This window comes from Syngnathus floridae, chromosome 21, assembly GCF_059516105.1.
Source record: "Syngnathus floridae isolate MCC-2025c chromosome 21, RoL_Sflo_1.0, whole genome shotgun sequence".
In the NCBI taxonomy this organism is placed as follows: domain Eukaryota; kingdom Metazoa; phylum Chordata; class Actinopteri; order Syngnathiformes; family Syngnathidae; genus Syngnathus; species Syngnathus floridae.
The window spans coordinates 5721431-5745640 of NC_142433.1; the positions used below are offsets into that span (position 1 = coordinate 5721431).

Below are 24210 nucleotides of genomic sequence, written 5' to 3' on the forward strand. Positions count from 1 at the left end.
CTTTAATAGCTAGAATTCCACTGAATAGTTTTTGATGACCTTCATTGTGATCATCTTCAGACTGCCTTTAAATGTAAAAAGCCACGGATAAATACTTAGCATGCACCGCATATAATCCAAGATGCAGAGACGTCCTTCGAAGATAATGATAAAAAAAAAATGTCGCTACTTAAACACCAGGAGACACAATACCTGTCCAATGAAAAGCAGAAATCTCAGAAATTAAAGTCGAGGAAGCCACGATTAGGGAATTTAAATTTTTTAATGTATTTTTAGCTATTTTTTTATGAGCTATTTTTAAATGATCGCCGTAAGATGTTTTGAACATTTTCACGGCTACATACACACGGGCGTCACTCTCAGAGCCAATTAAGGTGCTTAGAAAACGCGGGTGCCCAGTTGCATTGCCGCCACAAAGCGGATTAAGCGTTGAAATGGGAGCGGTATAATACCCACTTGTGCTGCTGTTAATGACCATGTCCAGGACATGGAATGCAAGCACAACGTGGATCATATTGTACATCTGTGTGCCAGTAAGCCGCTAAACCTACCTGGCAACAACACGTCGGCTGGCGACTTGCATGAATCCCTATTTGTATGCGCCTGTGAGGTTTGTTGAATGCTCTGCGGTTGTTTGAAGAAGAGCACGTTTGAAGCTGGAAAATTACCCGAATGTGGAGACTACGTTTCGTTAGCCCTCCTGCGACGCCTCCTCATCCGGCGTTCGTTGATCATTTCTACACCACTTAAAAATAGCTCATAAAATATATTAAAAAATCGGGCGAAACGAAACGAGCTCCTCCAACCTCCTCCTCGGTGGATGAGCTGCCCACGGCGATGGCCGTCTGACCCCGACCGCCGTCCCCTACCGGCTAATTGAAAGGCGCTCAGCGGGACGGGAGCGTGATCTGTCTGGCTCGTCATTACACGCGCACGCACGCACGCACACACTAAAACAAACGCGGGCAATTAGAGCGAGACGCGGGCACAGGCGGGGAATTTTCCGAGGTGTCGGGTCACAAGGAGCCTCGAGTTACAGGAAAACGAATGGGCCTTACATGAGTGTGTGTTGGCGAAATATAAATTGTACTTGCTTGTGTAATTTCATGGATGTGCACTCCAGAGACAAAAAAAAAAAAAAAAAAAAAACATACCATGTTGAGGATTTGGTGTGGCTTCAAAAGATTTTTAGAAATCAAATTGAGCACCGGCACGTTTTTGGTGTGTGGTAACGACTGTCTGCTTGGTGTTTAATTTGAAACATGTTGGAAAATACGCTAAAGTGTTAATTACTTTTTAGTCACAGTTCAGAAACACTTAAAACGCAATCTGGCCGCTTTCACAGAGGAAATGAAAAAGTTTTGAGAAGCTGAAAATGAGAGAAGTTGGATTTGAAAATATTTGAAAAGGTGTTAGAAGATTTAATTATTTCCAAACATACTCCTTAATGTGTCTCTGTTGCCGTGGCAACCAGTTTCCAGCTTCACCTTGCCTCCCGAAAGACACAGATGACAAAGAATGCATTCCGTACGAGGCGAAGACGTCGTGACCGCGCACGTGAAATATTTAAACGGAAGATCAAATGCGATACGGTGCGTTCCTGCCTTTTTCATTCTTTCTGAAGTGCCTCGACAAGTGCGGCGCACAGCACACTCGAATACGGTATTTCTTTAAATATGCTTGTTCGACAGGCAACTGCTAAATTGTATGCCGACGTAGCGTGACACTTAGCGTAACATTTTTGGTTGGCAGTCACAACACCAAGCTCACCATGCTCGTTTAAAGTTCATCAAAGTTAATTACAGCCGCGCACGCGCACACACGCACGAGCGGCCAGTCGAGAGCTATTACATGCTCAGCGGAAATGTTTCACATTTGACGCTAAATTGGAGGCTAATCCTGATTAAGTGTCATTTGTGTGTTTCATATCCTGACTGCGGCCTCTTGCCATTATTGGATCATTTCAATTAAGCGCCTATTACGCAGCGTGGCGTGACTAAACAAGCTAAATATTAGGAACGGTACTCGGGGTGATGCACAGTAGTGCAGATTTTCTTTTTGCAGACACAAAAAAGAACTTTTGTGACTATTTAAGAACTAATTTAAGAGAATATTGTGCAGATTTTCACTATTCACGCACAGCAGTAATCTACTTTCCTATTAGCTAGGGTTTTGGCACCACCTAGTGGCATTTTAGGGTGCTGCAGGATGAGCACAAAAATCCAGGTTGACTTCAACCACGTCAGTGTTTGTCACGTAGAAGCTCCAAAAGAGGAAAAGCATGTAAGCTCTCCACCCTCCTTACAAGTCAAACATCAGAGGCACACCGCTGCTTTCATCCGACGTTTAGCAGAACAAAGTTTCGACGTACACAGGCGGGCAAATTAGCGATCTTGAAGGAACCCAAACGCCAGCGAGGCTCCGCTGAACCTCGCGTGGGTTGTTAGTTTGGAAGCGCCGTGTTCTGAATAACATTGCATAAGTGGAATAAGAATTAAGCAGATTAATCCAGCTATTTTCAACCAACTCTGGTCTTATACCGCCCTCTGCTGGAGACGCAAATAGCTAGGGCCAAGGTGGGGCACAACGTTACAGTGCCCAAGCTAGCTAAGCTAACTCCTTGTTGGAAGACAACACGCGCGCTGCGAGGCAACGCCACCCGAACAAGCTTTGTTCCGGCAGGAGGGACAATTCCAGATCTTTAGTCGCGATCTGTCACCCGTGTTCTAAACGCATCTGAGCTCTTGTTCCTCGCGCCTCCGATTACGCGACGTAATCCCGCATGGCGGCCGCGGGGGAAGTGTTAGCGAGGGACGATTTTGCTGAGCGGTCGGGCGAGACAAGCCGGCGTGAAGACACGTCCCTCGGGCCTGCCGAGCTGTCAGCTTTCCGAGGTGTTTGGCGCGCTTGTGCTCTGGATCAATGTGTGAAGGTGATGGAAAACGTAAACAAGATCATTTTAAAATGATTTGCAAAAAGATTGGCTCGAGCAAGCCGTCTTTTCCTTTTCTTCAAAATGATGATATAGGAGAGTCGCCCCGGTTTCTTGTCAGCGAAAGTGACAACAAGTGCTCGGGAATAATTTCAAAAGTGTGTTTTGAAATAAGAATCATTTGTTACTTACTGTAATTGGGTCAGTGTTCACTGCAATACTGAAGTCACTTCAACAGAAAACATTTGAAGGAAAAAAAAAAAAAAAAAGGAAGCCGAGGGTAGGAGGGGTAAAAAGCGAGCCGCCTCGCAAAGATGAAAAGTGCGCCCGGGCCCGCGATGAAGACGCGTTAGCATTCTCTGAAGTGAGTGCAAAGAGTTGAGAAAGAAAGAAAGAGACCAAACGCCGGCAAACTGGCTCACACCAACTTGAAAGCTCGCAGAAGAATCCAGAAGGGCTCGCCCGCGCCAACGCAGCAGGGCCACAAACTTACGACATGGGTGGGTGTTTCAGTTCAAGGCCTGAATGGACTTCGGTGGAGCTGAGTCCACTTCTGATTGTGTTAAGGGGGGGTTCATTGTTGTATTGTGTGGCCCTGCTGAGGGGGCCCGCGTCAACCCACAAAAAACAGCACAGAAATCAATGCTAAAGATCTAGAGAGGCCTGCACCCCCGCAGTTCTCAGATCAGCCTTCATCCCAGTGCGAGTCTGTGTGTGTGTGCATGTGTGTGTGTGGCTCTGCATTATGTGCATTGTTTAAAACCAACAAGTTGACGTAAATGAATGTGCATGTTGAAGAAAATTCAAAGGCTTAAAGCAGTGGTGGTTCTAGGGGGGGGGGCAGCAGGGGCCCCTTTAACTCATTTGCACGTGTAATGTATGTGTGTGTGTGTGTCTGTGTGTACTGAGTCCTTATGCTGCTATTGTCAACAGCACAGAAAGTGTGTTTGATGCACTTCAAGACAAGACACACGTGTGCAAGCCCGATAGCCGCCGCCGGCTGACTCACCGATGACGAGCGTGGTAATCTGGTGCTTGGCGGCGCCGTGCTTGTTCTTGACCTCACAAATGAAGGTGGTGTTGACAGTGTCGTCCACCTTCCTCACCGTCAGCTTGTTGCCGTCCACCAGAACCGAATCTGGCAAGGGGCCCGACGCCCTGGAGGAGGAGGACGAGGGAAGGACAAGATGGACGGAGCGTGGGAAGAAAGAAGACCAAGTGAGATGAAATTCTCACGTACAGCCGCAATGCGCACCATCTGTGTTAGCGATGGTAAAAACGCCGTCATTAACTCTCGTGCCATCCTTGGTTATTTTGCAAATTTAATCTGTTTTTATTTTTTGGCAGCTGAAGCGCATTGCATAAAATCCTGAAGGGAACTACAACGCCCAGCAATCTGCTTCAAGATGTTTATTGCCACTGCCACTCAGATTTTACAGTCAAACAAAAAGCAAGGAAATTTAACCAAGCAAGTGTTAGCTTCATGCTAACACATAATGCCCCAAGCCATAGACGGGCTAACGAAAGTAGCATGAATGATACAATGTGAAGCTATTTTAGGGGCGATGAGAAAGTGAGCAGCCATCTTACGCGGTCCAGGTGACGGTGGTGGGTTGCGGGTTGCCGTTGGCCGAGCAGACCAGCGTGGCGTCCGAGCGGCCCATGTACCAGTTATGGTCGTAGCCCTCGATGGAGACGGAGGGGGGGTCTGCGAGGGAAGAGTCGGACCACATACACAGTTGACCGAGAGAAACACACTAAGTCTTTCTAACATTATAAAGTATTCTTTTGTTAAACGACCGAACGAACGGAGACGTGCTACATCTGGGCGCGGTTTCCTCGCCGCCGCCGCTAACGACTGAACCTGTTTTAATCCCTTGTAAATTAACAAGACATCGAAAGGATTAAATGTACGTGTGTGGCCATCTTGTTCTCTTATGCTAATCCTAAAGGAGGCATACTTTTGTATTTTAAGACTTTTTAAATGGCTTCTGGTCGTGCTTCTGGAGTGCCTGCCCTTTCATTAAGTGTGAAAAGAAATCTTTTGTTCTGTGAAAATTTGTCTGAGAGCGAGCTGCTCGGAATTATGATGTCATCAAACAATGTGTGCGGCTAATATTAAAGGTGTGTGTCACTTACACTCCACGGAGAGCCTGAGTTGGTGCGTCCAGGTCTTGTCCTGGGTGCGCTGGTCCACCATGCAGGTCACCTCCCGGCCGTCGTCGGCCGGCGTGGGCACCAGCCGATACTCGCTGCGCACGGTGACCGTGCCGTCGGGCCCGCCGGTGCTGCTGGTGGTGTGGTTGCCGCCCACCGACGCCAGCCACTTGATGGTCGCCGCCGGCTTGGCATCTGCCGCCTGGCACTGCGCCACCACCATCGCCTTGGTGCCCGCCTGCACCGTCACCACGTTGGCAGAGTTTTTGGGTTTGGCTGCGGAAGAGGAGAAACAACCCGTGATGAGAGAGTGGCACCACTGCTGCTATTTGTTAGCCTGTCTATGACATTTGCATTGCTTGTTAGCATGAAGCTAAAGAGACCGCATTGTTTGGCTCTCGGCGTAAACGTCAGGAAAAAGGGTCTGGTAGGTTTTATCTGGGTGACATTTTGGACATCAAGTAATGTCTTCAGACATGAGGAAAAGTCAGAAGATGAGCAGATGCCACCACAATGCGCGCCCCTCGAAAGGAGCCGTCAATCATCTGGCAAATGTCATGCTATTTGCTTTGGCCATGAGATGCATCGCCTTGCTTTGCAACATTTCATTTATTCATTCCGCAGCTTCCCCGGAATGACTTTCCGGCCTTTCTTTGTGTGCTTCAGATTGCGTCTGAAAGGTTGCTGATGATTTCCCGAGCGTATAGCATACCGAGGCGGCTATTGTGTCCCGGGTCGGTCGCTCCTACGCCATCTCCAGAGACAACTATTTGGCCTTCTTGCCTTCCCAAACAGGCTCTCCAAATGCGCCTCTGTATTATTAGTATTTTTTCTAAGCGTTTGCTTTTGCGCTCACAATGACATGGGCTCGATGAGCGGCTTGACATTTACGCAGCGACACAGACAGATGTGCTTCATCTTCAATAAACTCCTCTCAGACCATAACATATTTTGCTTGAGTCTCCGCGCTTGGGCGAACGCATGAAGGATTGGAAACCGATGCCTTTCGTCTTTGGCGGGTCGCCAGTTAGCGTCGCAAAGACGCCAGGGCGGCCGCTGGAAGACATCTGTCGCCCTGGCAATTTCTTCTAATTAAAGCAAGCGACCCGCGTCGGCGCTCCCCCCCCCCCCGCCTGACCCGTACGTGCGCCATTCTGCAAACGACAACACCGGCAGATGTCACCGCCAACGTTAAATCCACTTAATAACTCACCAGGCGTGTTCACGGACGCTTAAGCTTGACAAACACGGAGGGGGACATTAGGGACTTGTTAATGATTGATTAATCAATAGATGAGGTTGGCCCCTGGAGCACAATTCTATTTGTTAAAATACATGGCGAGAGGAACGCGGGGAGGAACAATGATTGCAGAATAAATCAGAATGGCAATATTGAGGAATTAAAATATCATTGATAGCAGATTTTTCTCTCTCGCTCTCTCGATTGTATAAGAGAAGCTTGTAGGTCACGGCGGAACAAGTCATTTGGAGTGGCTGCCATATTTAACCTTTATCAAACACGGGCAGACCCTGCAATTTGTCCACGTCGCGCTTTAATTCACAGCGCGGCTCTCTGCGGCATGAATGAAAATTTAACAGCGGTGGTTTTTTTTGGCGAGCGCCGTCGGTGTGGATTTATTCGTCGATCGGGCGATGTGTTGTTGCGCCGGTGAAAAATGTCGGCTGGGATTTGTTTGTCGCACGCCGCCCTTGTCGCCGGCTGAGATAAACGTCTGTTTGTCTCCCGGGCCGCTAATAAAACATCAATATTGAGGGAGATGGCGGAAAAGATGCGAGTCGGTCGGCGGCCGTGTGACAACCCCTAATTGGCCGGCTGAAAATGTTGACCAAATGCATTCATTTGTCTGATTGAGACTCATTTTGTTTTCATTGAAGACGTGAGCGGCTCTGCAAAGTGGCTGCGACGTGACCAGAAGCGACCTCCGCATTAAAATAAAAAAAAGTTATTTTAACACTTACAAGCGCTGATGTGAAATCAGAGCAAAATTCGGTCTCTGCTAAAGAGAAAGACTCATATTTTCAAAAATGTGAGAAGACACTTTTTACCGGCACCCCATATATCACGCATAAAGCTGTCGTGGGTGTACCTAATATTGTGGCTGACCTAAATATACGGCTCCCGGCCGGTTCTTTATTGCCGTGCATCAAAACTCGAGAAGATTGCGTTGCGTGGCCGTGCCGCCGCATCCGCTAATCGGATTGTTTGGCGGGATTATCTCTCGGAGTGTAAATAAGACGTGATATGATTTCTGGCGCCTCGCCACCGAACGTGACAAAACGCCGACCGGAACCTATATATCAAAATTTCAGATTTATTGAATAAGATCAAAGGCCTTGATCCCGACGAACTGATATTTGCGAAAGGCATTAAAAGTAAGGTCGGCTAACCCAAGCAAACGTGAAAATGTTTTTTTCTGCCATGTGAAGTATTTAAGAAATTCGACCTTGAGACATTCTCGCATCTGATGCTGGTTTTATGTTGAAGGACACGTTTGTTTCTGAAGGACCACTAGAAATACACAAAAGCGGATACTTGTAAAGCAGTATGGTGGACGATTTGAGTCTTTTGAGGTAAGCTTTCTGGAATCTTTTTTTTTTCTGTGTATGGAGGAATCAGACAAAATGTTTTAAAAGACCTCCTTCAAACCAAATGAACCAATTTTCTTTCTTTTCAGGCTGGGCTTGTTAAAACTTTTCCCACGAAATTTCAGTGTAGTTTCCGCCGCTGATTATTTGAAAAGTACTGATCCAATTTCAGGCCTTAGCGCCACTTTTTCTCTGAGCCAATCCACGAAATTCAACAAGCGAGATGGAGTGAAACTATGTTGACGATTGAAAAGCCCACGCATCTTTTTTTTTTTCTTTTCATGCACACTCTGCCTCCGCTCTCTTCTTTTCGCCGACCTACCTGCTCTCATTGTGACAATTTGCGCAACAAAAGACGAGACGAGGAGGGCTTCATTTGTGCGCTCCGATGAACGCAAACATGTCATAAATAGACGGGAGAATGAATTTGGTAAAACGCAGCGGTGGGGTTCAAAGTGCGGCCCTCTCGCAAGCCCCCCCCCCATCCGTCATTATCGTGGGAACGCTTAATGCGCTGGCTCTTTATCGTACGAGCGCAGATGCTGCTAGCCTAGCGACGGGATTCCTTCCTCGCGTCGATCTTGCCGCGCTTGGCTGCGCTGCAAATGGCCTCTCATGTGGGAGGATGAAAAACATCAGCTGTCTACGATTACACACGGCGGGTGCTCACCCCCCCCATCCACGCCCCACTCACGCCCCCTCCCGTCACCAGCGGCGTCGTAAACATCTTGCTTTTAAGACGACGAGGCGCTCGCTTGCGGCGTACGGAATCCACGCGAACGGTACGCCGCCATCATTTGTTAAGCACGAGCCGACATTTTGTTCCATGAAATTGCCATGTCAATCCAATCTTAGGCAAGCTAACAAATAGCATCGGTGTTGCTAATACTCACAAGCATAGATTCTTTATCCTCTGCAAAGAAACGACTAATGTGTATAGTACGCATGTCTGCATGATTCTGTACAGTTCCATCTGTCGTATGATGTTATACAGTTATATTGGAAATCTAATTTTTGTACATTTTATTTTATCAGCCATGCTCAGTGCTCACCAAATGCTGTGCACGCAATCAAAATTATAATGGCAGCCGGGTGTTAAAATACACGATCCAAAAGTTTCAATATTGGCATTTCCGTTATAACTTTGAACCGAAAAAAAAAAGTCTTCAATGGAAAACTAAACAGTCACGGCAAAATATGACACACTGAGAAATTAATGAGTTAGCTACACGTCTGGCATTTGGTCGCTTATTTTAATATTAATCACGTTTGCATGACTAAACTCTTAAACCGAGCGTTGGGAAAAAACATTTTTATGCAGTTTCCGAGGGAGCTGCAATTTCTGCTTATAAATAAATGAATAAAAAGAGCTGTTTAAACAAGGCTAAACGGATTTTACACGGCAATCGCAGCGCTTTAGCGGCAACACGGCCATTTTTAATAAACGCGGTCATGCTCGGATTCACCGAACGTGCTCAAAAATGTAACGACGACATGATTGAAATCGTTCTCCTTCCTCGCTCGGCTTCGGACCGACATCGGCTTTAAATTGCTCGGTCACGGGGACAAAAAAACGGGACAACTCACCCAGCATGACGAGCGTAGTGGTGGCCTGTTCGTTGCCCGTCGGGTAGGTGGCGTACTCGCAGGTGTAGCGTCCGGCGTCAGACATGCGCAGGTCAGAGATCCGGATGGACGGGTTCACCAGCTTGTTGTGCAGGAAGGCCACGCGGTCCTTGAACGCCAAGTCGGGGAAACTCTGGCCGTATATGGGATGGAAGACGGCGATATTGTCTCGCTGGCCCTCAGCGGGCTCCCAGATCCACGACACCTGAAATTTATTATTATTATTTTTTTACATGACGTACAAACTCAAGATTAAGATCAGCTGGAGCCGTAACGAAGGCATGGAGTTACTTTAATGGCCACTTTGCTGGAATGTAATTCGCAGCAGTGTTAACTTTAAAAGGCTCCACGTGGTGAGCTGGTATTCATATTTGAAACGATATCGTGTCACTCATTGATCCCTGCGATGATCTCTCCCGCTGCGACTAAATGTCACTGTCAATTAAAGCGGCGTGAAGAAGGCGCTAAAGGTTCAATTTGTTACCTCATCTTCCTCTCTCTCTCTTTTTTTTTTTTTTTAGCTTTGAGTAAAGCTGGCTGATTTATTGATTTGCTCAATGAATTGGAGTTCATTTTCCTCGCAGTGTGTTAGCAACTAGCTGTTTTTACTTTTAAATTGTATTTGATTAGTGCTGCACGAGCTTTATCACAAAGTCCCAATGATTAATTGGCCGGCCAATTATAGCTCTTGTAAAAAATCAGCCGCAACCTTTTTTGTCCTTCTACCGAATTTCAGGATGAAGAACAAAGTTCGCGTCTCGCCCGGGAACTGCACCTCCAAAGAGTCCACTGCAGAGACTTGGCCAATGGCACGTGCGTGGACAAATTGAATATTGATCGCGAAGAAGCAGGGAGGATCAAGCAAATGTTTTCTCGTTTGCTTCTTCGTCGTCTTGTGGAGCTCGAGAGCTTTGGCCGAATGCCCAAACAAACATTGGTGAGTCAATGTCTTGGCATGTGTGTGAATGAATCCACATATATTCTTACATGTATACAAATTTAATGTTAAAATAGTATCATTGTATTCAATTGATAAAGACTGACCTGCGTGAGTTTGGTTATGCTATCACTGTCGATGAATTGACAGCGCAAGTCCACCGACTCGTTGGGGTACGCCTCCAACTCCTCCTCCACGCGCACCTTCTGAGCGCCGACACCTGGAGACCAACAAAGACGTACTGTGATCCCCAAGGAATCGGAAAGATGTGTAGATCGGGGGATTGGCGATGAAATGTTGACTGGGGGGGCAATCCTAGTCGTCATGGTAACGAAAGCCTACTAAAGTCCTAGTCGTCATGGTAACGAAAGCCTACTCGCCATTGGTCAGCGGAGCGTGGATTTGGCTTCCGATCATGAGATTATTATACGGTAATCCCTCGTTTATCGCGGATAATTGGTTCCAAAAACCACCCGCGATAAGTGAAATCCGCAAAGTACCGTCACCAACAAGAAGTACTGGGCAGGGTAAGGAGTTAGCGGAAAGATGCTAATTCGCGATCGTGCTAACACGTGAAAACGGACTTCTAAAGGAATGTAAACGAACATTTGGAGAAATACTACATTGTCCTAAAGGTTAGACACATGTTTTCTCAATTTAGAAGTTTTTATTTTGACTTTTGAATTGTTTTTTAACTTGGAAAAGAAAATCCGCGACATAGTGAGGCCGTGATAAACGAAACGCGAAGCACACGCACACACACACACACACGCGCACACACACACAATGATTCAAATTTCATTGTTTTTGTTACAATGGATGTTTTTCTTTCAATATTGCAACTGCTATTTGATGTGATTTATTTTTTCAAGGTTGTCTTCTGTATTATTTTTCAACAAGGAGAAAAATCATTTCTTCTGATTTATTATACATAAATGTCTTGGTCTTCAAGGACAGCTTGAAGCAAAAAGTCAAATGCCAATGAACTGTAAATTACTATGAAAAGCAGTTTATTGATCCACTTCAATTCGAGTTGGTGTTATCTTACGATTTTGACCAGCCTCCACTATGACATATGGTTATGAATATATTGTATAAATAAAGCCCGAAGCAGTTGTTTTCATCGAAAATGGCATTGTACAACATCACAATATTGATTTGAATTCGATTCATTCTTCAGGCACTGATTGATGTATATTTACAGACGATCTGTGTGTGCGTGTGTGTGTGCTTTATTACAATAAGATGCATATTAGACAGTCATTGAAGCATGCACCCTATCGCCCGAGGGAGACAACAGCCTTGTCAAACCGGTGATCCACTAACACTACACACACACACAAACACGCAGCGAGTATACTGTACATGCAAAGTAGCTTCCCGATGCGTGAAAACAAACACAAAAGCTCGACCGTGAGCCGACAAGCTGATTATTTCAATATTTCACTTTCTGTCATATTTTTGTCTTGTTTGTTTTTGTTGTTGAGGTTTGCTCTTTACGCTTCGGACGGATTAATTCCGCTTAATTAGACACGTCGCCACTCTGTGTCGCTAAAATCTCCAGATACAAGTGAAATGTGTCACCCATTCACTATCAAGGAGCATTCATGGAATGTCAACGGCGGTTCCAGTGTGGGATTTCCAGTTTCGGAGCGTCATCGTCACAGTGTAATGTCAAGGTTGCTGCAAGGTCAAATTTTAGAAGCAGGAAAAACCGGCCTGTAATTCAACTTCATTTTTTGTAAGGGTTATTTGATTTTTGTGATCTATTGCCACATAAAAGCAGACTGACAGCAGTCATCACACTTGTCTTTTAAAGGCTTCTTCTTACTTGCTAGGAGCTCGCAGAGATTGCTGAACGCTGCTCTCAGGGGGTGTCAAAGGAGGCTGAGGCGGGTGCAAGGCTAAATGAACCCCCGCTGCGCCCGCCCCCCCGAGCAGCGGCAGGATGAATCACACTTAATTGACATTTACAGGCTGGTGGCATTTGCTTGTTTATCCTCCCACATGTCAAAAGACAAGTAGAACGTTTGCCCGTCGCTATCTTGTTTACCGACAATTTCGCCGGGGATTCCCTAAGTGAGGTTGCGCAAGTGCTCTCCGGGAGGTCGAGAGGAAGAAAATGAATGCTTAATGACTACATATTTATACCCTGAAATTTTTCACTCAAAGAAAAAAATAAAAGTCACTCATCCCCCAACTCCCAGGACGCCTTTTAAAGCCACACACATTCAAAGTCATAAAACCGTGACCACACCATGACAAAAATAAAATCTTCCCACACATATTTTTGTATTGGCATTTCACATAGTAATGTAAATGTAAGTTCCAATTGGTTCAAAAGCTTTGTTTACTGAAGCTTAAGTGGGGCCATTTTTCGCTATTTCCCGTCCGTCATCGGCAAATTGAATGATGAATGAATTAGTGGAGTGCAGCACTAGACAGATGCTAAGAGCTTTTGTTTAGCGAAAAGAGCCAGTCGGCTGCTGACGCAAGCAATGAGTTTGAATACAGGGAGTAATAATGGCTGCTCGTCTCTCCGCACTTTCAAAGTGTTCCCGGGCCTTTCCGGTTCCCTATCTCGCCATTTACGTGTTCATCCATGAGTGAAAGAGAAGAGCGCATGAGCACCGCCCGCAGTCGTTCAGGTTAAACGTGTGATAACTCCTCTCGGTAATTGCTCGTCCCGCAGCTTTTATCGTCGACGTGGGTCGGGAGGGGCCACACGGCGCGCCGCTTGGTCGCCCTCTCAAGCGTGAACGCGGCGTGTTACGCCAAGCGGCGGATAGGACGACGACAACGCTAACGAGGACAAATCCGCGCCGCCGGCCACGGGATGAGTTTATTACCGCTTAATATTGTTCTCGTAAAAAAAAAGAAAAAAAGATCGTATCTAGTGTAACAGTTTCTTCAAACTGTATCGTGAAACGAATTTCATCATTGACATGACCTGAGCAGAAAACAACAATATATAAAAATGCACTATATAAAAATATGATAATAAGATCCGCCGCCCACCATTTGTGCTGAGGGTGTCGAGCGACTCTTCCGAAAAGACATTTCACGGCACTCTATATTCAGAAAGAAACAGGATTACGAATGATTGACAGGGCGTAATCGGAGCTGTTTAGCAGCAGGACGCTAATAAACACTGTCATGCGCGGGACAAACGTTCATCAGCGGCGGAAATGAATGCCAAAAGCAAATGTTCGGAACCAATCAAGCGTTGGTGATGATTAAAAGCAAAAGAGCTACGGCAAGGACGCCGTAATTAGCCTCCATTGTTGATTTTCCCTAATCTGCTTCATCTCGAAATGCTCACACGCCTTCTTTGTCGTCGCGACGAGCAGGTGACTTAATTCGGAATGAGCCGGCGTTAAAAAAAGTGATTTGGAAACTTCTTATGAAGACTTGGAGGACTGGATCATGCATAATGGATGAGATTGGACGCTGCAGACGCTTCCGAATGAAATGGGACTCATCAGTGGGGATTAAGCGGTGTGCCGAGCGCTACTCAGCCGACTTTGCGAGCAAGGCTAATGTAAATGACGCCGTCATACCGACTCGGGAGAAGCTCCTCTTCCTCTATATCATAAGCCCTTGTTGATTGGCAAACTGTCAACACATTTGGAAATTGGGCCCAACCTGTGGCGCTCTCATTTCTTGTCACCCACGTCACTCACCAGGCCAAACAAGCCCCGCCTTCTAAAAACACACGCATTCAAAGTCCCACAAATACCTGCACATTTTGCATTGCAAATGTCGTTTCAACTGATTGCTTAATTATTCAACGGGATAATCATTTGATTCTACGAATGTAAAGCGGAGAAAGCCCTTGGATTCAGGAGTAATTGTAATCAGCGAGACACCCGCAGCCATTCATCTGGAGACGAGCTGACATTTGGCAGAGCCGCGGCTTTGAAGCGTGACACCAAATGCAATACGGTCATCTGTATTCAGACTTCCGTGGAGCTTTCGGCGTGATAAATGGCCGTGAATGCGGCGTCCCTATTTACGGCGCCCGACTCGGGTTTGCAAATCCTCCGCGCTAAAGACTTCAATCATTGCTACCATTACTTGTTCAACACGTTGACCTTGGTAAATTGTTTCTCCCGTACAAACGGATTTCTTCGATTCTGTTGATTCTTCTTTGCCGCTAGTGTTAGCTTTCCCAAGTATCCCCACTGTGAGACAAATAAAGAATTCTTCCCTCCTGTTTCATTCTAATCTCTTGATAAATTGAAGTTTGTTTGACTTCCATCTACAAACAAAGCCGAAATAAAGTCTGCCCACGGAAACATTAAGAAGAATCCCGGCGGCGACTTGAAGGAAAAGAACAGCGCGTCCAGATCTCCTGCGTGTCTTTTTGTTAAGCCCACCTGCCACGAACGGAAGTGAGACGCCACACGGGCGCGTAAGCTAGCAAACTTTAGCTCTTCCCGCCACTTGCACGTCTCATCTCTTTCACGTCTGTCCACCACAAAGGCCGCGCGTGTCGAAATGACTTCTTTCCTTTCATGTACGGCAATCCGAGCGGTTCCCGTCGCCTTCGGGAACGACGGCCTCCGCGGGTGCCCATCAAAGGCCAGGGTGGAAGTCATCACACGGAATTATTCAAGGACGGCCGGATGGAGATGTGAGGATTGTGAATTTGGAACAAATCAGGCGATAACTTAAAATGTGGTAAAAGCAGACACTTTGAAGTAAACAAGAAAGAGTTACGACAACTTCATTCACTACCCTGGATGTTTATATTTGTCCAAACTACTACTTTCCTATTTTGGGGGAAAATGTGAATATGCTGAGGACTAAGGTAATAATTATAGCTGATATTTTTATGGTGCATTTCAAGAGACCCAGGGATGCTTAACAATAACTCAGGCGAATAATTAAAATGAGTACGCTCGTCGCGCCATGCTAGCCGAGGTATGCGTTTTAAAAAAATGAGATTATCAATTTATCACCAAGTCAAAATGCAATAAAACAGCTAATAGAAAATTAGTAATTGGGATTTTTATGGGTTGTGCCGCTGCGGCATCGGCGCCGGTGTCTTCATACATTTATTTTTAGATGACATTTGGTGAGTTAACGCCGGATCGGTCGCCAGTCAGCCGGTAGACCACCTGCACTTTTGTGGTGCGATGACATTCATCAATTCCTACTCGGGTCGTAGCAAAGCCGCAAAGCCGATGAAATTGACGAGCCTCGCTCGGAAGTCTGATTGACAAACGCTCTGATCTGCAGAGGGCTTCCCGTCAGTCACCGCGACGTCATTGCGTCGTTTTGACGAGGGCCAACTCTCCAGGCGGGTGACTTCAATTAAGTGACACCTCACACAATGCGAGTCGGCTCTACGGAGCGTGTCGAACTCTAAACGCAAGGCTAATCATTTTGTAACATTAGCGTTAAACTCCCGCCTGGTACGGCAACTGCTCAATTGGGCCTAATGCTAATCCAATTGCTAGCATGTGTTCCGCTCATATGGAGGACTCAAAGCGAGGATGCTTTTCGCTGTCACTTGTCCTTCGTTTACAACAATGTCCTGACATGGCGATATGGGGAAATTAAGCTGTTTTGCCCCGAAAAAGAGGAACGAATTTTTCTCATGCAAAACAGTCATTGGCCAGCCGATTCCCATCACCCTGACGGGACCCACAAAACAGAGACATAAAAGGGAGAGTCCTCTCCTAAAATTTAGAGCCAGAGAAGTCTTTTGGATTCAAGGTGAAATGATTTTTAATGTCGGGAAGAGTCCAGTTGCCTCCATTCAATAATTGCGCATTGGATGATTGGGTAGCATGGAAGCACCTTAAATTCAGATTTATTCTAGTAATGACATCTAATCACAGCAAGCTCTGCCGGGCAAACGAATGAGGCGGATGAGCGGCTCCCCATCGCGGGGGCGGACTCGGCTCGTTTGCCTGGCAGAAAGACGAGGGTCCGTTAACGAGCACTGGAAAGCGAGCCCCCACCCTCACCCTCCAGTCCCACACCCCCTGCTCAATTACTCCACCGCACCGTTTGCCCATTTTTGTTGCAAGACAAGGAGGAGCGAGGGACCGATAAGCCGATTACGACCCTGAAGATCAACAACAGAAGTGCGACGCGTTGGTGACAGATGTGACACAGCAGGCAACGGAGGCCATCTTGAGTGAATCAGTCAATTTTTCAAAATCTTGCACTTTATAAAAGATAGATGCTAATTAGCATTAAGCTAACCGGGCCAGTCTTTCGGTAATTCTTTTAAACACATAATCCGTACTTCTCTGTTTTGTTTGACGGGAAACTTCAACCGGGAGTTCCATGACGAATTGTTTACGATTTGCCAAAGTGCCGCTAATTGTTAAGCGCGTTGATTTTATTTCATTGCCGCCATGCGGCACCGACTAGCTAGCAAGGCTTATCAACAGTGCTACAGAGAGGCGATTGGCTTTTTAATTATCTAAAATGTTGGAAGAAATGGATCCAGGCTTGGGAGGAAAGGGAGCAAGCAGGTGGTCAGAACTGGGTGTACTCGGATATTAACGTGAAATTACCCGGGACAATTTAATTTGAGACCACCGACTCCTATTTGTCATTTCCAAGAAGCAATTTTCTCTGGTACTGTGTGTTTGCAAATGTGTGCCTAACTCGCCAGTGGGCATCCGCGAGTGGCGTGTGACCTCTCACAATTCTATTATCTCTGCAGGTATTGAGATCCTATCCAGCTGCATCCTCTCCCCGCCAGTGTTGCGCGTGTGTGCGTGTTCACGTGTGTTTGCTCTCTGGCCGTCCTTGCTACTGCGTTTCCCCGTCTGCTTGTGTAAATCACACAAAATCTCTACAGTGTCTTTATACGAGTCTAAGAGTAAATCTTACTGTTGATCTCCAAAAGCTCTAAATACTCTTGGACCAACAGATAGCCAAGACATTTTGGCTGCCTGAGAGAATTCCAGATCCCTCAAACAGATCAATAAACGCTCCACTAACTTCTAACATGTAATGGGAAACATCATTGACAGAAATTAGCGCCAATTAACTCATTCACTGCCGGTTAAAAATGGAACTTTGAGGTCTGTATGATTTCTGTAGACCTTGGGGTTTAACCACACACATGCAGGCTTGGCTGTGTCGACGATTGTCAGCGGCAAGGAGAGCCTGCGAGTTTTTTGAGTACACCCCCCCCCATCAACGTGACAGCCGCTCGGCACGGTGATCTCTACCCGTCCTGCGAATGACCCCCTCCAACCCCGCCAGTTCCTCCTTATCACGCTCCTTCTTGTCATCTTCTGCCCTCCTGATCCTGCTGTCTGTCTTCCTCACCCTCATCACCCCTCCTCCCCCGCGTGTCTCTCCTCGCCTCCCCCGAACCATCTGATCCCCCTTCCCCAGTGAACTCGTGGAGCAGTTGATGCCTGCGTGCAGAAGGTACACAACAAATAGCGCGTACAAAAATAAAAAATTAAACTGCCTGTAGCCATGAAAATGTTGCGTTTGACTCCCGGCGGTCTGCCGTCAGTGCCGGGCTGACTTCGTAGTATGAATATAAACAACAACAAATAAGCTACAATAGCTAAGCCTGGTTAAAAAAAACACGCACAATTACATGCAACTACTTCAAGGGAAGAAGGAGAAATAAACTAACTAATGGCATTCTAGGAAAAATAGTATGACCCTTGTTATCTGGTTTTCATTCCTCAATCATTCTCCCGCTTTCGTGGTTCTGTCGCTTCGTCTCCCCCGCCGTTTATTATCTCTCCTTATGCCACTTCATTGCCATCATTTGTCTGCTTGCAGGCCTGCCATGCATCTACGTGTGTGTGTGTGTGAGTTTGTGTGTGTGTGTCATGGTGATTGGTTGTGCGCCTAAGCCATACTAGCGCGGCATACTGAGAAAATTAAAAAGAGATTTGACGGGTTTTGTGTGACAGATGGAAGTGTGTGTTGCTCCGAATTGTCTGATTTGCTGGCGGGGGGGAGCGTAGCCATGGCGATGGAGGTTAGCAACTCACCCGAGCATCGAGTGGCCGACTAATCCATTTTGTCGGTTAATTTGACTTTATTGTTTTTCGGGAATTAAATGATTAGAGGTGCATTGCCGCTGCTTACGCTAACAACATGGCGAAAAAGAGGGAAGGGCTAGTTTATAAAAGCTTACTAAAAAATTTGGTTGCTACTTTACACATTTTAGCAAATGACAGGGAAAATGACTTGCTGGAAAAAATAATACCAGGAAAAGCCCAGAAGGGAAAACAAACAGCGCAAAACTGTTTTTAATAATGTCACTATCATTTTCCTTCTTCTCTACGCAAAGGAGAGAGAAATAATTTAAAAATGGATTCTCATGAAGGCAATATTGCTCAGTGCTATGTAAAATTGATTTGAAAAATAAAATGAACCCAGTGACTATTTACACCAAATCCACACATGAATAAATAAAGATGTATCTTACAAGTCTAGTATGAAGACCGCAAACATGGTCCACCTTTCGAGTCTCACGTCGCTTTTGCAAGCGCGCCAACATGAATTAGCAATGCGACAGCCACTTTCGCCTCGCCCGCCGCATTAGCCGCCACCAAACAACTTTAAACGTACGGGCGCATGACAACCATCCAACGTTGATTCTTGCCGGTGTGGGCAAACTTTGAGGATTTTTGACGAGACAACTAAAAAAAAAAAAACAACAAAGCATTTTTTTGCAAGGCGCTAACTTAAGGTAGCGGTTGAAGCTCACCATCATGGCTGACAGGCCATTATTCGCCGCCTGAATATCCCCGACCCGCCGCCTCGGCTCGCTCGCGTGTGGTTGGAAGACTCGTATGTCGCCGGTTAATAATTCAACAGCATGGCCAAGATGGCGGCGCTCGTTCCCTTTAATTATTGACCTGCAACATGGAGACGCTCCCGTAGGGTGCAGCCTGGGGGACATTTGAGACGCGGGAAAAGAATGCCAACAATTAGCAGACGAGGGGTCACTTTGATGAGTTTGCGAGCGGTCGGCGGGTCAGAGGGCCCAAAAGCAACATGGCCGCCCGCCCCAGGCTGCGTCGCGTTCCTTGTTTGTGTCACTGCAATTAAAGCCCACTCCCCATCTGTCACTCCCCGGTAAAAGACCAATTAAAAAAAGAGTTTAAGAAACACTTTGCAAGCATCTGCTTTTTGTCCTCGGAGACAAGAAGTCGTTAAAAATCTCAAATGACATTGCGGTGTTTTGTGGGCCCAAACGAGCCTGCAAAGTTTACAATTGGTGCAGGTGTGCTGGAAAATTCAATTGCATTTTTTTTTTTTTGCCTCTCCATTCCTCTATCCTTCACCTCTGTGACTATCTATCACCTTTCCACCTCATCCAACAAGTCCCCACCAGTCACTCCCTTCTTCATCATCCCTCTAGCCAGTCGTCACCCGGTGCAAACATAACAAGAAGGAAACGAGATAAAAGATGACATCCGCCTTTAAGGAAATAATAAAAACGTCAAGCGGCATTGAAGCTTTTTTTTCTTTTTAGCATCAGATAATGTCATCTCCTCCAGCCGAGCAGGTAATTGAGGCGAGATCTAAAAGAGCCTCTGCTCAGATGCTGATGAGGCGTCACGATAGCGTCTCCGCCATAATTACAGCGCGGATCCCTCCCGGGGGCCGGCGGCGGCTCCGAGCCGCGCTGTGCTTCAAGTCGACGCCGAAGGGTTACTGCGGGACATAAATCCCACCGTTTTCAACCGTCAAATGCCACGTTTGTATTTGTCTTCTGTGTCTGCCGTTAATGACGCACCGCGCTTCAGATTGATCACACATCACGGCACTCTGAGCGTGATTGACGGCTGCTCGTGACACTTCGCCAGCCGTGATCCTTGACGAATGACGGATCCTGCGCAACGAGAATAAAGATCTATCAAAAGCATTGACGTCTTTCGCATAAACCTACTATGATCAAAGTGCTTTTGGGGGAGTAGTCCCACTGTGGAGTCAGTCAAAGCACAATAAAGCAAAAATATAATCCTAAAGCTAACATTTACGCCGACATCAAACAAATATTGCGAATATCATAAAATAAAATCTACTGACCGAGACTATTTGGGTCATTTTATGCTTTCGTCACCATAAATCAAAAAGTTGCCCAACTCATGACGAGGAAGAAAATCAGGAAAAAAAAGCTAATACCACTAAATGCTCCAAAGAATGCGCAGCGGCACAATAGCAACAAAAACAAGCGGATTTAAGAGGGAAAAGCGATCCGCTGAACGGCAGCAGATGTTTTCCATCGAGTTGCACGACAAAACTGCTCTGCGGGTTACATAAAGTCTTAACGTGCACGTTGACGATGTGCGTGCCCGTGTGGGTGAGAGCTTGATGCGTGCATGTGTGCACACTGACATGAGTGGGAGGATGACTCAGAGAGCAGGTGAATCACTTTAGGCAGATGTGCAACACCACATATAGACACAAGCACACACACAAAACAATCAAACACACAATAAGGTGTCGACGGGCGCCCGCGGAGAAGATGGTGGCTAACTTGTCCACCTGATTGAGTCCAGTTAACCCCCCGCTGATGACAAGCGTAGCATAAGAATAGAAACCATAGAGGTGGGGGGTAGACCTGCTTCCGCAATCTCGCAGAGAAGGTTGTGTATCGATCTTGCTGCCATACATTAGTTAAACAGAGAATTATATACCAAGTGTATTTAAAAAATCCGTTTAAAACTAAAAATGGCTCTACTCGATTATCAAAATATGATAATTTGATAATTGAAGTTTTGTCGATTAATCGATTAATTATGACACCTCTAGAGGCTGGCTGGAGGAGGCTTCATCTGCAGGTTAAGGTGTTTAGAGGACAGCTAATTTGCACACCTCAGAAACGCTCAGGAAGCTTCCTCACAACAATCGCAATACAAGAGCGCCCGAGACGTGACTTCCATGACGATAGCCTTGCGCAAATCCGAGCGTATCCGATAATTGCCGCCGCGCCGTGAATTGATTTCATCTGTTAAAGTCAAGCCTCGTCCTGGCCATTGTTTCCGTAACAATGCTGATTGAAAGAAAATCAAAGGTAATGCAATCAACCCTCTTGAGAAATCAGCGCATGTGAATTTTAAGACAGCTGTGGCGACGAATTTTTATGTATTCTAATGTAAACGTGCTGTACGGCGTTGAGGATGAAACGCCGTCATGTCAGAGGAAGATGCTGATGAATGAAGCTCGCTTACTCACGACCGATATAACGCACACGCAAGCGTCTGCACAAACGAGGACGGACGAGCGCTCGTAGATGATATGAAAATGCGCTCGCTCGGTGGAGTTGCGGCTAACATGAGCCTGCAGGCTTATCTACACACACACACAAACACACACAAACACACACATGGATTAAGAGGACACCTCACTGTCAGAGGCGCACCTCTGGCATGCACGAGTAAACATTTGATTGCATTCGTATGGCGGTGTGTGTGTGTGTGTGTGTGTGTGTGTGTGTGTGTGTGTTTGCACAGTCTTATTTTCCGGATTTCCAGAGTCACCGTCACAATCCGGCGGGAAAACATTGGGCAAGCGAAAACTAATTACAGAACAGAAGGTCCTTGGCCCAAAACACACACACACACAAACGCACAAACACACACCATTCTGAGTGTTATGTCGGCCATGTCCTCTACGACCTCCCGCCTCCAGAAAGAAAGATGGCTCCCGATTGGCCAATCATCTGCAGACAGTCACCTCTCAGGTTGAAGTGTCATCGCTCACTTGAAAGGGCGCAAAAAATAAAATAAAAATAAAACCCGGGCTTTATCTTCATGGATCGGGAGGAGAGGTGACCGCACGCTAACCTAGCAGGTGAGCGATAAATCTAATTTGACTTTATCTTTATGCCGCAGAGCCAAAAAGGCTGCCCCTGGGGGAGAGCAATTTCAGAAGAAAGTGGACGGCCAAGCTCCGTAAATACATGTCCAGATAATATTTTTGCACTGTTTGATTTAAATAACTTTTATTTACTATACGTTGGCATTTTCGAGAATTTTATAATCGCGAAAAATCTTTTTTGCTGATTTTTTTTGTGTCAGGAGAAGGTTTGAATGTCAATATACTGTGTCAAAAAAACAGACATTAAATATGAAGCAAATGACACTATACATTAATACTGATCATGAAATATGCACGAAAATGTGCTACATTACTTCACTCTCACTTTAAATTACAGCAGCCATGCACACTTGTCACTCAAGCGGGCTCCCACGGGATGGTCGGACGCCCACCTGAACCCGGCGCCGTTCCCCAAGCGGGCGCGGCGCAGCTTTCCGCAAAGTGACAAACAGATGCTCATTTGCAGCCACATCTGGCGTCATGTCATCTGGGAGGGGGTGCAGAGAAATGCAAACGTGTGCACGTGCATGTGTGCGAGTGTGTGTGTCTTCCTCCAGGCCATCTTCATGTCACATCGCTTACTGCGACACGAAGCGGGGGCCCAGCGGATCGGAAGTGAATATGCCGCTTATAGTTGTTTTTCTTCCCGCTCCACCTCGCACCCGAATGAAAATGAAAAGTGTAATTATGCAAAAATGCCATTTGCACGCGCCCCCCGCCCCTAAGAAGCCTGTGAGAGGCACGAGTGTCTGAGCGCAGAAGCCGAGTGCGGCTATGCAAACACACTCTGGTCAAACATTGGACAACAGAGGTGGCAAAAGTACACACGCGCCGTTTTTAAGTAGAAATACACATACTTGTGTCGAGAGGGAGAAAAGATTATCGTAACATCCATGCTAGTTTGCGTTAGCCCATCACATGATGTGTTAGCATTAAGCTAGTACACTCTCGTCAAAGTTATACAGTTTATTCAAACGTTTTGGCCTTTTAAATATACATTTAATTCTCATTTATTGTGTTAATTTTATATTAAAATTCAAATATAAGCGACAATTAAACATTTGGAAGCAAGCGAGGGGACGAGTCAAGCTAGCTAGCCTTGACTCCACTAACAAGGCACTTAAGTGACGGCGCAAAAAAGGTTTTTCGTCTGATAATTTTAGCTCCAGGAAAATGGAGTCAGGAAATGGTGATTAGTCAATCTTCACTTTCCATGCGGCGCGAATCGCGCGGCTACCAATCAAGTAAAATGGGTTATAAAGGACACATTGCAAGGACCACGCCTGTAACCTTCACGTTGTTTTCATTCCATCATTTTTGACTCCTCACGTGGTTTGGGAATGTCATCATCCTTCTCCCCCCCCCTACTCCCCTTCATCTCCCGCTGTTGTCATTGCTCATCTTCCTCTGTCCTTCCCAAGCGACCTAAACGTCTGCCTCTCAACTAAAAATGCGCCAGATCACCCCATCACTTCTTCCACCCATCCAATAGGAAGAGATCACACAAAAAAAATTGCGAAAGTGCTCAGAGAGGAATTTCATCTATTTTTCATGAGCGAGCTAAAGATGATTTTGCTCGTGTCACGTCCTGGCGGTGAAGGGGGTCACAAACATCTACCAGCATGTCGGAGGTCTTCATAAAAGATCCTGATAGCTGCCGGAGGCGTGCGGAAAGGTGTTAGCGCCGCGCACAGCTGCAGCCTGGCATCGACCGACACGCATCGCCGAGCCGCCGCTTTGAAAAAGATGGAGGAAAACCTTGTACAAATCCCTTAAGCTTGATCAATAGTTGCCGTTTGATCAATATTCAATGACTTCGGAAAATGTGATTAGTATCAGAAGCAGTTCCCCCCCCCGTCCTGTATTTACGATATTTCAAGTCAACCTGCTCAAGCTTGAACGGCATAAAAACAAACATTTATGAAAGTTTTGTATCAGTAGCTCCTCGCCAATACGGCACAGAAAAAAGAATCAACGTCACGGCTCTTATCCCAGCGTGTCGCCTTTTCACGCAGCTGGGAAAAAGCCAGCAAAAAAAGTCCCACTATTTGGTTAATGCCACTCTTGACTAATACTCGCAAATGATCTGCAATTTTCCACCGCCGGTGGTAAAAGC

General features: G+C 46.3%; 1 protein-coding gene across 2 annotated transcripts in view; it reads right to left on the reverse strand.

Moving 5' to 3' along the window:
• The window catches only part of pvrl2l (PVR cell adhesion molecule related 2 like), a 61481-nt gene that overhangs the window by 20917 nt on the left and 16354 nt on the right, over nt 1-24210 (reverse strand). For both annotated transcript variants that reach the window (XM_088365093.1, XM_088365092.1), the window contains exons 2-6: nt 10367-10479; nt 9284-9527; nt 5072-5365; nt 4523-4640; nt 3942-4090 (exon numbers count right to left, since the gene is read on the reverse strand). In XM_088365093.1, coding sequence (XP_088221219.1) covers nt 3942-4090; nt 4523-4640; nt 5072-5365; nt 9284-9527; nt 10367-10479 — 918 coding nt within the window. The remainder of the gene's footprint in view (nt 1-3941; nt 4091-4522; nt 4641-5071; nt 5366-9283; nt 9528-10366; nt 10480-24210) is intronic.